General features: G+C 39.4%; 1 protein-coding gene across 3 annotated transcripts in view; it reads left to right on the forward strand.

The window, feature by feature from the left end:
- Window positions 1-3182: 3182 nt before the first annotated feature.
- LOC131155352 (protease Do-like 2, chloroplastic) overlaps window positions 3183-15994 on the forward strand; it is a 75712-nt gene continuing 62900 nt past the window's right edge. For 2 of the 3 annotated variants that reach the window (XR_009136786.1, XR_009136787.1), the window contains exon 1: window positions 3235-3563. Coding sequence is in view for 1 of the 3 variants with exons in the window: in XM_058108417.1 (XP_057964400.1) it covers window positions 3378-3563 (186 nt within the window). In the remaining 2 variants the exon portion in view is untranslated. Of the gene's footprint in view, window positions 3564-15994 lie in introns of all 3 variants that reach the window. The other variant, XM_058108417.1, reaches the window with a different exon arrangement.

A 15994-nucleotide genomic window follows, 5' to 3' on the forward strand; every position in this document is an offset into this window, starting at 1 on the left:
ACTTATGAGATGTTAAATTTGAAACTTTTGATTGTATGCCTTGTCAACTTGGCAAACAGAAAGCTTTACCTTTTAATGAAAGTACTTCTTTGTATTCTACACCTTTTGATCTGGTTCATTCTGATATTTGGGGACCTGCTTCTGTCCTTACTAAGGGCGGGTCTCGTTATTTTGTCATTTTTATCGATGATTACTCTCGTTATACATGGATTTATCTTTTGCATGATCACACTAGGTTACTTAATGTTTTTCGTGACTTTAAGTAGATGATTACAACTCAGTTTGGTCGTACCATTAAAGTCTTTCGGTCTGATAATGCCCTGGAATATACTTCTACCCCTTTCCTTGAAGAACTTCGAGAGGCCGGCACCTTATCCCATCGATCTTGTCCATCCACCTCCCAACAGAATGGTCGTGTCGAACGTAAGCACCGTCACATTCTTGACACTATTCGCTCTCAACTCCTCTCTGCATCCCTCCCAGAATCCTTTTGGGGAGAAGTTGCTCTTACCACTGTTTACACTATTAATCAGGTTCCCACCCCTACTCTTTCCAATAAATCTCCATATGAGGCTCTCTATGGCAAGGTACCTAATTACTCTCTTCTTAAAGTCTTTGGTTGTGCTTGCTTTGTTTTGCTTCCACCTCATGAATATGCTAAACTTGAACCTCGCTCTCATCTCTGTTGCTTTCTTGGTTATGGCATTGAACACAAGGGTTATCGGTGCTATGACCCCATAGCCAAGTGTCTTCGAGTCTCTCGGCATGTTCAGTTTTGGGAACACAAAATGTTTGCTAGTCTCTCTCCATTTTCTTCCGATTGTCTCTTATACTCCCCCATTTTCACTGATCCTGCCGTCAATTCCTCTCTCGCTTTCTCTTCTAATGCAGGTCATGCCAACTCATCGAGTGATCCCTCTGCGTCAACTGCTCCCAAACCTGGACCGTCTGATGATCCTGCCGTCGCTTCCACTCCGCCTGAGTCCACTAATTTGGATGTTCGTCGTTCTAGTCGGGTAAGGGCACCTCCTACCTATCTTAGTGACTTTCACTGCTTTTCTACTCTTGACTCCCTTCATGAGCCTCACAATTATCGCGAAGCTTGTTCTGTTCCTGTTTGGCAGCAAGCTATGTCTGAAGAACTTGCCGCACTTCACAAAACTCATACTTGGGACCTGGTTGACCTGCCTCCTGGTAAGACTGTAGTTAGGAACAAATGGGTGTATAAACGAAAAACAAAATTTGACGGTTTTGAAGTACGACATAAAGCTCGTTTAGTGGCAAAGGGCTTTACTCAGGAATATGACATTGATTATGAGGAAACATTTGCCCCTGTTGCTCGTATTACCTTCGTTCGCTCTCTTTTGGTTATTGCCTCTGCTCGACAGTGGCCTTTATTTCAGATGGATGTCAAGAATGCCTTCTTACATGATGATTTGACTGAGGAGGTATATATGCAGCCCCCTCCTGGGTATCGTCATTCTCTTGGTTAGGTTTGTCGTCTCCACCGTGCTTTATATAGGCTTAAGCAAGCTCCCGGTGCTTGGTTTGCCAAGTTCAGCTCCACTATTGCCCAGCTTGGGTTTGCCTCTAGCCCTTATGATTTTGCTCTTTTTACCCGTCACACTGCTACTAGCATCACTATTCTCCTACTTTATGTTAACGATATGATCATTACTGGTGCTGATACTTCTGGTATTCATGAGCTCAATCAATTTTTGTGTCGGTAGTTTGAGATAAAAGACCTTAGTTTTCTTCGCTACTTCCTTGGCTTAGAAGTGTCTCCAACCTCTGATGGCTACTCCTTGACCCAAGCTAAATATGCCTATGATCTTCTCACACGTGCTGGCCTCACTGATTGTAAGATAACTGATAGTCTGCTGGAACCCAACATCAAACTTTGTTCTACTGATGGGGAGCTTCTTCCTGATGCCATTCGTTACCGACAACTTGTTGGGCGGCTTGATTTATCTTACTATCACTAGACTAGACATTGCCTATGCGATGCACCTTGTTAGCCAGTTTATGTCGGCTTCTCGTTTCGTTCACTGTGCAGCTGTTCTTCGCATCTTGCGATATGTGAAGGGCACCTTATTTCATGGCCTTTTCTTTTCCTCTCACTCATCCTTGACGTTACAAGTTTATTCAGATGCTGATTGGGCAGGGGACCCTACTGATCGTCGGTCTACCACTGGTTTTCTTTTTTTTACTTGGTGACTCTCTTATCTCTTGGTGGAGTAAAAAGCAGACTGTTGTTGCTTGCTCTAGCACTGAGGCTGAGTATTGGGCTCTCACTAATACTACTTCTGAGTTTCTTTGGCTTCGTTGGCTTCTCCACAATATGGGAGTTCCTCAACCCTTAAGCACTCTGCTTTATTGTGACAATCATCGTTGCTCACAAAGATGTCTTTCATGAACGCACCAAACATATCGAGATCGACTGTCTTTTTGTGCGTCATCATCTTCAGGATGGGACACTTCGCCTTTTGTCAGTTCCTTCTGCTGATCAGTTGGCTGATATCTTCACGAAAGCTCATCCACCTGGTCGTCATCGTGCTTTAGTCTGCAAACTCCAGATGTTATCTTCGATGCCACCTTGAGTCTGAGGGGCGATGTTAGTATATCTCCCTAAAATACTCCTAAAATATCCTTGTACTCTTGTACCCTTGTATGCCTCCTCGTACCCTATAAAAAGGATGCCCGTGTACAGTTGTATTAGTACAAAAGATTTTAATCTTAACACACATATAGTTCCAAACAAAAAAAATCGGCATATGGAGAGTGATGAAAGGGGCTATCGATGATGGGATGAGTCCATTGAAAAATAATCTAAATAATCCTACGATATTGAAGTCCCTTATAAACAACTGATGATATGTCGCTCTAATTATCTTGGCACAAACCTAAAGCTCATTGAGCTATTACATGTCATCAAGGACAGACTGACCAATGACTTATTAGCAAGGTTAGCTTTGGCTAAAGATGCATTGAGTTGGTTAGCTACACTCCGCTCGTACAGACATTTGACATTCTTTTAGAGAAGTTGGTAGAGTTGGGAATGACTATTTTCTAATAAAACTTTAATTTATTAATCATTAATATTAAGATTTTATTTTATTTTAAACTTGAAAAATGTATATTTGTTAGTGAGGATAAAATGTGATGATGACTAGGTTTTCTCTGACTCCATTGCTTTTCTTTGCATTGGGGGAAAGAATATGTCCGATTTATTAAAAAGCTAGAAGGCGCCAAAAAAATTAAGAGGGTGGCTCAACCCAATCCGACGAAGGAAGAGGATAAGGGAACCCGAGACTGGGAGTGCCCTGCCATTCCATCCTTTTTCTTCTTCTGCGGCTTTGCTCGCTGCTTAGATCTTAATGGCGATAGCAGCCGCCACCTGCTGCTTCTCAGTGTTCACCTCCGCCGACACGTCTCGTCGCTGCTCCCTTCCCTCCCAACGCCGACTCGCCGCCTTGCACAGTTCCACTGCTCCCTACCCTTCCAAAATAATCACTAATTGCAGGAAGAGAAGTTCAAAAAAAGGTTCATCATCTTCCACAGAGGTAAATCCCAAGGCCCTCTCTCTCTCTCTCTCTCTCTTAGGGGTTCTGTTGTGGCATGTACTGATGGAATGCTGTAGGCTGCTTGGAAATTGAGGTGCATTAATGTTCCATTTGCAGGTTATTTTGGGTTTATGATATTGGCAACTAGATATATATGGGTGACGTGGTATATATTAAACGAAACGCTTATCAGGAGAATAAAGATGAATGCGTGATTATCAATATTATCAAAGGCAGGATCCTAGATTGAATAGTAGAGATGTTTTTGGGATAAGATCATAAGACCAGATTGTGTTCTACCAACTAGAAAAACAGCAATTAAATCTAATGAAATGTTTAAGCCTTCCATCCTAAGAATTTCAAGCAACGGCCAAAGTCTAAAACAGAATAAAAATTAGAAAATAAAATTTCTTTCGTGGTTTTATTTGATTGCAGACCTAAATTTTATGGATTAAAAATAATTTTGAATGGCAGAAAATGGTTCATATAACTAACGCCTGCATAGTGTGGTTAATGGCTTTTTTATAGTTACTATGGTAGCTATATTGAATCATCATTCATCAAGGACAAATAGTTACTCTCCATGATGCCTAACACTAAGGAATAGTTTGGTCCCTTGTGGCTGATGGAAAGGAGCTTTTAATAAAAGAATTGATGAAAAGGACCTTATTCAAGTGGTTGTGAAAATTGTTTACCCCCTATGAAAAAGAAATTGTTAGAAATAAGAATTTAATCTAGAGTATTTGGTAAAGAACTTGTAAGATGGCTGAAGATTTTAAAATGACTAAAATGGATATGTTCTTTTGGGAAATGTAAATAATGTGCTGGTGATTTTCTAATATTTTTAAAAATTAAGAACACTTGTAAAATAGAATAATTTGGTAGAAAAGCCAGCTTATAGCTTTTAAAAGTTCCAAATCTTTAAGAGAGTAGGTGGGAGGAAGAAAGAAAAATATTTAGTAGAATTATAAGGGGAAAATGGAAAATTATTATATACCAAGCTTTGATCAATGAGGAGATGGAATAAATGAAATCATGGTTTTAAATAGTTTCCACAAACATTATGTAATGTATTTTTGGATTCTTGATACTTTTACACCGCTGAATGAATAAAAAATACAGTCGTAGCGCCTGCTATGGACTGCTATTACGTACGGGTATTATAGAACTGCTGCACACTTGCTACAACAAAAAATTGTTATTTATTTACTTTTAAAATTTTTTAATAAAAAAAAATTCATTTTCCCTTTCATAAATGGCTGAGTGTGAATGCTAAGGTGGATGAGTGGAATAGCATTAAAGGATAAATTAAAGAACAAACATGTTCGCTGCAAATTTGACATAGCACTAGTAGAAGATAATATAAGGAGGGACGACTTACATGATTTGGGCATCTAAAACGTAGGCTTAATAATGCACCAGTGAGGAGGAGTGATCTAGTCAATGTCACTGGTAGTAAAAGGGGTAGATGCAGACCTAAAATAACATGGAATGAGAAAGTGAGGAAGGATTTAATAGCTCTTAAGTTGTATAAGAAAAATGCCCTCAATCGTGTGAATTAGTGGAAAATGATTGATGTATCTAACTGCACCTAGTGTGGCTTAAGGCTTGGTTTTGAAGGTATTGTTGTTGTTGTTGTTTCCTTTTCATAAATTGTTGTCCATAAGCTATTTACTTGGTTCTTCTTGTTAGATATTAAGGGAGTTATAGAGTGGTGGTTTGCTTCTATGTATGGCTGTACTATTTCTTCTCAGCAGAAAAAGATTTTTTTGAAGAGTTGGCTAGCTTGTTTTCATAACCTGCGGTGGGTGGTGGGGGTGGTTTTAATGCTGTTTGTAATATGAGGGAGATGTTGGGGGTCTATTGGGTGAACAGTGGGATGTGAAGATTCGATAATTTTATTCGTGATTGTGGCCTTAAAGATGTTCCTTTAAATAATGGCAGATTTTCTTGGGTGGACTTAGTGGTTAGAGCTTGCCCTCGCATTGATAGATTCCTATTTACATATGTTTGGGAAGAATTGTTTTTGAACATTTTACAGGAGGTGCTGGTTAAACAATAGACCTACCTACGATCATAGCCTTATTCTCCTAGATTCTATTGCCATTCAATGGGGATGCATTCCCTTTAGATTTGAGAATATGTGGTTGGACTGCTGTTATTTTTATTCCTATGGCTTTAGCGATAAGGGTATCAGTACTCCAAAATTCATTGTATATCAGAATGATTAAGTTTTTTAGTGAAATTGTATGCTTTTTCCCAAATTTGGGCATGATTTTCTTTGTCTTTGGGATTCATATTCTTTATTTACTGAGCACTGAATCAGGAATAATATAAGTGATTCATAGAAAAATGAAACTTTGTTTCGTGATGGCTTCCGGTGAAATGTTCTCACCACCGAAGTTGCTTTGCAATTCTGATTCTCCTCTTCACCGTCAAAGTTGCTTCACAATTTTGATTCTAAGGCAATAGAAAAGAAAAGATTATGATCAGCAAAATCTATTTGCAATTTAAGCTGCTTCACAATTATGATTCTGCTCTTTGTTGTTGAAGTTGCTGTGCGATTTTGGTTCTCCTCTTCACTGTTGAAGTTGCTTTGAGATTTTGATTCTCCAGAGTTGCTCTGCAATTTTGATTCTCTGGCAAAAACCTTTCTTCTATTGTCACATTGAACAAGGTATTGTCTATTTTGAAGAATTGGTGAGAGATCAATTGCTCGTTTGGTAAGAAGCTGGTTCTCATTCGTGAATAATGGTGAGGATCCTTGGGTTAAGACATTCAAAGCTCCAAAACACTCCTTCTTGTTTCGGTTGAGAGCTAACACCTTTGGCCAGTTCTTATCCCTGGAAGGATCCCAAATGAAGGTGTGATATGTATGGTTTGCATACCAGAAGGGAGGGAGGTAGGGGATGGATAATGTTTTACAATATAATCAAAGTTTTTAAAGAAAACAAGCAAACGAAAGCATAAACTTTAGTGAGAGGGCGATAATGTACTGTTTGAACTGCGGATCCACAAATGTATGAGCATAGGTTGTACTGATAAGATTTTTAGCTGGAACAAGCAGTCTGTCAGAGATTTGGGGGTAGTAAAAAACTAGAGGGAAGGAAAGGTTTTTGACGAAGATCAGCAAAGAGGAACTCTAGTGAAGGTAATCAAGAAACAAAACAAGGGAATGAATCTATTCCTGGCAGGATTGACCATACCTTGAATAGGGAGAGTGGTGAGAGATTTTGGCACTGGAATTCTAGGATTCATCAACATATTGGGCGTAATTATAGGGGAAGATTCTTTCAGTGTTGGAACTTTGGGATTCAGCAACATAATGGGCATAATTACAGGGGAAGATTCTTTTAGTGCTAAATTTTGGGATTTAGTGACATAATGGGCGTAATTACAGGGGAAGCTTTTTCAGCGCTGGAATTTTGAGTATCAACAAAGTAATGATCGTAATTACGGGGGAAGATTTTTCGGGGCAAGTTTGGTATGGTTAGAAGGGATGCAGGTATTAAATGAACAAATAGGAATAACTATGGCGGGTCTAACTTTAATTGGTCTAGAGTGAATAATTTCAGTGGGCAGTGGGCCTAAACCTGCAAAATCTAGGCCCAATAATGGGGGAGCAACTTACTGGTGAGTGTTGAAATCAGGATAGAAGATTTGGGATCTTTAAGGCCCAAACGGATATTAACACAAACCAAAGCTTCGTTGGGGTGGGAGGTATTTAGACTTTTGTACACTTAAGTGGACAGGAGCACTCCTTTTTTGAATGTTTACTTTTGGGCCCAAAAAAATGAGAAGGAAAGGAACTTTTGTACACTTCAATTGGAGGAATTGCTAAATAACAAAGATGACAAATGGGAACAAGAGGGTACAGGGAGAACTAGAGATGCAACAAAAGAGGTGTTTGATAGTGAGATGGAAGAGGCTTCGAGTGCGTCTAAGAGAACAGTTAAACAGTCAATGTTCTTGAAAAGACTATCGGAAATGTATGAACAACTGAAGACGAAGATGGGAGAGGAGAATTTTCATGAGAAGGGAAAAAGAAAAAGAGATTATGGAATCAGGGAATCAAATGGATGACTGGTTTGATTTTACAGAAGATGGGGAGGAGTCAATATCCTTTTTTGATCTTGAAGCCAAGGATTTGTTATTGATAAATTGAGGAGAGAAGAAGAAGAAAGAGGCAAGGATGAAGGCAAGATCTTGTTGAAGGATGGAGAAGTCAATACAGGCTTAAGTTCAGGGTTTCCTTCATTAGTAGATCTTTGCGTTGGTCTAGGTTCGAGAATTAAAGGTTTAGATGCTGGCAAGAATTCAGAAGGAATCAGCCTATCCACAGCTACTAAAGATTTTCATTCCCTAAAAAAATTCAAACTTTCTACTCCCCTTCTAAATGCCACTCCTTGGAATAAGGATTTGGGCAATAATGATCCAGGAGCAAGCGTGGGGAACATTGCAACTACCACAGGTAACCATTCTAATTTTTTGTTTTCCCATATTAACTCTAATTTACTGAAGTGCCGTAAGGAGTTAGAATTTGAGCGAAACCAAAATATTGTTGATCTATTGGGAAATAAGAGAGAAAACCAAGTTGCCCAATAACTTCTTGATGAATTGGGTTTGTCCTTGACAACTCCCTCTACGCTTTGGTTAGACTTAAGTGTTAATTTTGGTTTGAATGCCCTTTCCATCGGGTTTGCTTTCATTATATATTGAAGAAATTTACGTAGTTGTTGCCTAATTTTCAGCACATGTTCAGAGCCTAAATGTTGCCAGATTTTCAGCATTATTTACAGCCTAATTTTCAGCACATTTTCAGCCCTAAATGCTGCCAGATTTTCAGCATTATTTACATCCTAATTTTCTGCTATATACAATCTAAATATAAACTAAAATATTTCAACTAAATTATTTACAGCCTAATTATCCTAAATTATCTCCATAACATCCCCCCTCAAATTGATGCTGATAGACCAAGAAGCATCAATTTGTAAACCAAGAACTGATGCCGGTGCCGAGAAAGAACTTTAGTGAATATGTCAGCAGTTTGACGTTCGGTGGAAATGTGAGGAAGAGTAATCACTTGTTTGTTAAAGGATTCACGTATGGAATGGCAATCGACGTACGCTCATGGAAGACAGGATTAGCGGCGATCTGAATAGCACTGGTATTATCAGCATGAAGAGGAGTGGAATGAAGCTGAGAAAAACCAAGTTCACCTAATAACCCACAAAGCCAGTGATCTCAGAGCATGTGGAAGACATAGCACAATACTTAGTCTTAGTGGAGGACTTGGAAACTCTGTCTTGCTTCTTACTCTTCCAAGAAATGAGTGCATTGCCTAAGAACATGCACCAACCAGTAACAGAGTGACGAGTATCCGCACATCCCGCCCAATCAGCATCACTATACCCCACCACTGTAAGGAAGATTCCTTAGGAAAGAACAACTCGTGTGTAGAGGTGTCCTTCAGATATCGGATAATGCGGTAGACATCGGCTAAATGAAGATGTTGGGATGCCTGCATAAATTGATTGACTTGCTGCACAACAAAAGAAATATCAGGCCGAGTAATCGTTAAATAATTCAAACTCCCAACAAACTGCCGATACAAGGATGAATCTGATAGAAGCTCGCCTTCCTCTTGACGAAGCTTAAGATTTACCTCGAAGGGAGTAAGAATAGAGTTACCTGATTGGAGACCAGCCAATGAAATCACTTCCTGCGTGTATTTGTGCTGGTGTAACAACATACCAGTCGGAGTAAGTTGCAGCACCTCAAGGCCAAGAAAGTATTGCAGTTAACCAAGATATTTCATGTGAAAAGAGGCCTTGAGATGCTGTTGTAATTGCTTAATTAACTCAGTATCAGAGCCAGTAATCACAATGTCATCAACATATACCACAAGCAATGCCATTCCTCCAGAAGTCTTGTGAAGAAAAAGAGAGGAATCAAACTGACTCCGAGTAAAATGAAAAGCAAGCAGGGTAGAGCGAAATTTATCAAACCATGCACGCGGAGCCTGTTTCAATCCATACAAGGATCGGCGTAGTCGACAAACCTCTGAGGAAGGTGTAGAAAACATGCCGGGAGGTGGAGACATATAGATTTCTTCCTTCAAATCCCCATGTAGAAAAGCATTCTGCCGGAGAAACCACCCCTGCGACGCAGCAAGTGCCAAGATAGTCCGCATAGTAGTCATTTTGGCAACAGGTGCAAAGGCCTCTTCATAATCAATACCATACATTTGCTGGTTCCCAAGAGCCATGAGACGTGCCTTATATTTGTCCAGTGACCCATCAGATCGAAACTTGACTGAGTACACCCGTTTACAACCAATAGGTTTGACACCAGAGGGACAAGTCACAAGATCCCAAGTGTGATTATCTTGAAGAGCTTGGATTTCTTCTTGCATGGCCTGCTGCCCAACATGCTTGGGTTTGCTTGGGTATACGAGTGAGGAACATAAACAGTGTCGAGAGTGGTAGTAAGCAAGGTATGAGGAAAACCATACCTATCTGGTGGATGTGTAACCTAAATGGAGTGTCGAGGAACTGTAGAATCAGATTACGAATTAGTGTCTGGAAGGGGTGTTGAAGAAGGTGGAGAACGTCGATGATACACCACACTTGGTTTAAATCGCTCAATAGAAGAAGACGCATGATCAAAAGCGGGAAGAAGAGTGATAGGAGTATCAGAAATAACCTAAGATTGAAAGAAATATTGATTTTTGAAGAAAATCACATTCCTGGAGATCCAGAATTTGTTTGCATGAGCATCATAACAAACAAATCCTTTCTGAGTAGGACTATATCCCATAAAGGCATACGTGACAGATTGGGTGGCAAGCTTGTGATGCTCAACAGGTGGTAGATGAACAAACCAAACACACCCAAAAGTATGAAAGGATTTATACTCAGGAGATATGCCAAATAATCGAAAATAGGGAGGATCATAATTTAGAGTGGCAATAGGCAAATGATTGATCACATAGACAGCAGTAGATAAAGCTTCTACCTAGACCATAGAGGGTATAGAAGAATCAATCAACAAAGTACGAACGACATCTAAGAGATGACGAATCTTACACTCACCGACTCCATTTTGTTGAGGGGTATAAGGACAAGAAAGCTGGGAAATGATCCCCTTTTGCTGAAGAAAAGTCTGAAAAAATGAGACACCTGAGTTGGAGCGTAAAGTTTTGATACAACAACTGAACTGCCTCTTGACAAACGCAACAAATTTTTGAAAGATAGAAGACAGAAAACACATTAGCTTTAGAGCGGAGAAAATATATCCAAGTGAATCGACTATTATCATCAATAAATGTCACAAAATAATGATACTGACCATGAGAAATAAAAGGACTAATACCCTAAACATCAATATGCACAATCTCAAAGCAATTAGAAGCACGACTACCATGTGCAGGAAAAGGTAAAGTTTTACTTTTACCAAGATGACAAGTAGCACAATCAAAAGATACAGGAGAAGAAGATAAGGAATCTTTATTGCCCAAAAATCCATGTTTCATAAGATGAGTCAAGACAATTGAATTAGGATGACCCAATTTCTTATGCCTGAATTCATTATTATTGGCAGTAGCCATACAAGCGAGAGAAACAACATTAGGAATAGAAAGCTGTAAAGGATATAAATGTCCCACTTTAGGCCCCTTCGCGATCACTGTCCCCAACACCTAATCTTGCACAAGACAACCACCAAGAGAAAAATGAACATCACAGTTATTATCTACCAGTTGTCCAATAGAAATCAAATTGGCAGACAATCCAGGAGAGACAAAAAGATTGCGAAATGAAGAGCCCAAATTACCAACAGCAGTAATTGGAAGAGTACTGCCATCAACAATCTTGAATATTTTGCGTGCCTCTATACTTACGAACACCATGGAGACTCATCATATTATCAGTCATTGATTAAAAGCACTCGAATCAACAATTCAAGAAGTTGAGTTAGGAGCCGTATCTTGTAGGCCTAAGGCTGTAAAAGTAGACAATCATTTGTTGGACCATTGCTGGTGTGAGAACAGACGAATCAGAGCTTATAGTGGGTGGCGCAAAAGAAGAAGAAGAGGATTGAACAAATCCTGAAAAAGCTTGGGATTGGAGATTTTGAGGCCGCACTCAACAGTCTTTGATGATATGGCCTTCTTTCTTGCAGTAGTTACAAACTTTCTTAGGATAGTTGTGAGCAATATGACCAAACTCGTTGCAACTGAAACACTGCAACTTGTTTCTCCCTCTCCTTTGTGCTCCATATGCTGCATTCATAGCCTCAGAAAATACCTTCTCAGAAGTCATACCCATCTGAGTGGATAACTGCTGTTCTTCACGCAATAAATCTCCCAAACAAATATCCAAACAAGGAACCGGATTATGGTTCAATAAACTAGCTCGAACAGGCTCAAATTCAGGTCGAAGTTTCATAAAAAACTGATTGCGTTGACTCTCAACATGAACCGCTTGAAAAGCTGCGAGTGCCATAGGGGGAACCTTAGCATGAACAATAGTAGAATACCAGTCCAAATATTAATAAAACCGGAATAAAATTGTTCAATAGGTAAATTACCTTGACTGTAATTACTAATTTCCAACTCCAATTGAAACTTCCGAGCACTGTGATCTTGGTGGTAAATACGGTGGAGATAATCCCACATAGCCTGAGCCGTAGTAAAACAGCGAAGATTGGTCACAAGGTGAGACTCAATCGTCCCCAACAGCCAAGAGATCACCTTAGCATCTTTGACCTCCCATTGTCCAAATTCCTTTTCATCAGTGGGAACTTGAACAGAACTATCAATATGATTTGATAATTCGTTCCCTTTCAAGAACATTTTAAATTGGAATTCCCATGTAGGGAAATTCTTTCTAGTAAATCAAACAATAGTCTTTTCAATAGACATGATGAAAGGCATTGAAAAAAAAAAAAGCCCAAGCAGTCAACCAAATAAATGGCAAGCCTAACTCAAATCAGGTCCAAATCCAAATAATAAGAGGTCCACATACACAACTAGATTACAAAAGCCCAGCAGAAATGAAAAGACCAGATCAAACACGGAAGCCTATCTCAAAATACCTGCCCTGTGTGAAACACAGCACCTTTGTCGATCACACCAGGAGAAGTCGAAGCTGCTGACCACCACAGAAACTGTTGATAGCCACAAAGATGCCCAGCCACCACGAGAAAAACACCGAGATGAGTAGTCCCCAACCAAGGACAGCGTGCGCAACTAAAAAAAAAAAATTCCGCTGGCCCCCAACAAAACTCAAAACCACCCAAGTGGCCATAGAGAAGGCTGACGCCCACAAAAAGCAAGAAAGAACTTGCTGAAACCGAGAGATATTTAAAAAAAAAAAAAAAAACAGCGATGAGAATCGCACCCAGTGATTAAGGACCAAAATGACGGAATCAGAAGAGGGGCTCTGATACCATGTTAATTTTGGTCTGAATGCCCTTTCTATCGGGTTTGCTTTCATTATATATAGAAGAAATTTACATAGTTGTTGCCTAATTTTCAGCACATTTTCAGTGCCTAAATGCTGCAAGATTCTCAGCATTATTTACAGCCTAATTTTCTGCTATATACAATCTAAATATAAACTAAAATATTTCAATTAAATTATTTATAGCCCAATTATCCTAAATTATCTCCGTAACATTAAGGAGGAGGGGATAAGGGCGAGAGGAAAATCTAATTAGTTGAGTAGAGAATTAGTTGGATTAACAACCTTAGTGAACTATGAGATTGTGGTAGATGCTTGGGGGTTGACAGTGTTACCAAATGAAAATTTTATCCTGGAATGTTAGAGGTCAAGGGAGTTAGAAAAGAGAAGAGTTGTTAGAGACCTAGTGAATAAAGTGAAGCTTGATATCTTGCTTTTACAAGAGTCTAAACTGATGCTAATTCCTTCATTTTTTGGACTATTTAGGATTCAATTTTAAGGATTGGACGTCTCTTCCCTCCTTAGGGGCTTCAAGGGGGTTGATTGTGGCTTTGGATACAAGAGTTATGTCTTGTAAGAATTGTGTTTTAGGTTCCTTTTCTTTGTTTGTACTGCTTGGGGTCAAGGGGGTTGGGGATTGGTGGTTTACTTTTGTTTATGGCCCTATAATACATGCCCAATGGAGTGGTTTTTTGGAAGAGTTGGCTAGCTTGTGTGGGCTTCCTTGTCATTGTTGGGTGGTAGGGGGGGGGGTTTAATGCTATTAGAATTTCTAGTGTTAGGAGGATCGAGGGTGATGGGTAGTATAAGATCTTTTGACTCTTTCATTAGGGATTGTGGATTGAGATATATCCCTTTGAATAATGGTAGTTGCACCAAGATGACTAGTGGGGATAGACAAGCATCGACTCTTATTGATAGATTTCTTTTTAGTGATGCTTAGGAAGATTTATTTCCAAATATTGTGCAAGAGGTGTTAGTTAGAATTGTGTTTTAGGTTCCTTCTCTTTGTCTTTACTACTTTAGTTCAAGGGGGTTGGGGATTGGTGATTTGCTGTTGTTTATGGCCCTACAATGCACTCCCAAAGGCGTGGTTTTTTTGAAGAGCTGGCTAGCTTGTATGGGCTTTCTTGTCCTTGTTGGGTGGTGGTAGGGGGGTTTCAATGTTATTAGAACTTCTAGGGAGAAGTTAGGGGGATCGAGGGTGACGGGTCGTGTAAGATCTTTTGACTCTTTCATTAGGGATATTGGGTTGAGAGATATCCCTTTGAATAATGGTAGTTTCACTTGGATGACTAGTGGGGACATACAATCATTGACTCGTAGTGGTAGATTTCTTTTTAGTGATGCTTGGGAAGATTTATTTTTGAATATCATGCAAGAGGTGTTAGGTAGACCTACCTCTGATCATTGCCCAATACTCTTGGATTTTAATCCTATTCAGTGGGGTCTAACATTATTTAGGTTTGAAAATATGTGGCTTTCTCACCCTTCTTTTTGTGATACTATTGAAACTTGGTGGAAAGAGTGTTTCATTTAGGGGCGGTAGGGTTTTAAGATTATGACGAAGCTGAATTTTGTCAAATGTAAGCTTAAGAGATGGAATAAAGAAGTGTTTGGGGATACTAAGGAAAGAAAAAAACAATATTTTGGAGGAGATAGATAATTTGAATAGGTTGGAGGAGCATGGCCTTTTGGGGGAGGATATAGAAAGAAAAGAGTTTGCCTTAATAATGATCTTGAGGTGCTTGTTGAGAGAAGAGAGAAGTTGGCGGCAAAAGTCGAGGGTTAGTTAGGTTAGAGAGGGGATTGTAATTCTAGGCTTTTCCATAGGGTTGTCAATGTGAGGAGGAAAATTCTTATAAGGAGTTAGAGGTAGAGGTGGGGAGGGTGGTGAGAGATAATAAGCAAATTGGGGATGGGATTACTGATTTTTTAAAATATTTGTGTAATGATCAGTGCATGAATAGGTTAATGTTGGATGGGTTAAATTGGAGTCTAATTGGGATTAAGGAAGCTAAGTTGCTAGAGGGACTTTTTAGTTTGGAGGAAGTTAGAAGACTTATATGGATAAAGATAAAGCACCAGGTCCTAATTCCTAGAGGCTTTACAATGGCTTTCTTTGTGGAGAGTTGGGAAATGGTGGAACATGACATTGAGAAGTTTTTCTAGGAGTTTCATAGGGGAGTGGTGTAAGAGCATTTACTCTACTTGCATTACCTTCATCCGAAAAAGGATAGGTCCAAGATGGTGAAGGATTTTAGGCTTATTAGTTTGCTTACAAGTTTATAAAGTTCGAAGGTTTTTTCGAGAAGGTTGAGAGAGGTGTAGGGAGATACGGTGTCTTTAGCCCAATCTGCTTTCTGAAGGATAGACAAATCTTAAATGCAGTTCAAAAGGGAGTGGTTTTTAAATTAGACTTCGAAAAAGCATATAAAATTGTCAATTGGCGTTTTTTTGGAGAATGTTATTCAGAAAAACGGTTTTGAGAATCTTTGGCACAAGTGGATAAAAGGGTATCTGAGCTCAACATATGTTGGTGATTGTTAATGGGCAGCCCAGGGATTGGTTTGGTGTTTCAAGGGGGTTAAGGCAAGGAGACCCTTTATCCCTTTTCTTGTTTCCTCTTGTTTTTGATGTTTTTAGCAGGATGATTTCTTGCGCCCAGGACTTGGGGGTTATTAATAGTTTGTCTATAGGAGGGGAGGGGGTGGAGGTCTCTTATCTTCAGTTTGTTGATGATACGTTCTTGTTCCTTGAGAATTATGCTGTGAAATTGTGGAAGGTTATTACTTTGCTTAGAATTTTTGAAAAAATCACAGGGCTGAAGATAAATTTGTCTAGGAGTGGAATAGCTTGTATTAATTTGAGTAGCAGGGAGCTTGAGATTTTTAAATCTTCAGCAGTTTGTGAGTCTTCGGCTTGGCCTTTGTCTTATCTTGGTCTTCCTTTAGGGGGCAACCC

This window comes from Malania oleifera, chromosome 5 (genome assembly GCF_029873635.1).
Source record: "Malania oleifera isolate guangnan ecotype guangnan chromosome 5, ASM2987363v1, whole genome shotgun sequence".
Taxonomy (NCBI): Eukaryota; Viridiplantae; Streptophyta; class Magnoliopsida; order Santalales; family Ximeniaceae; genus Malania; species Malania oleifera.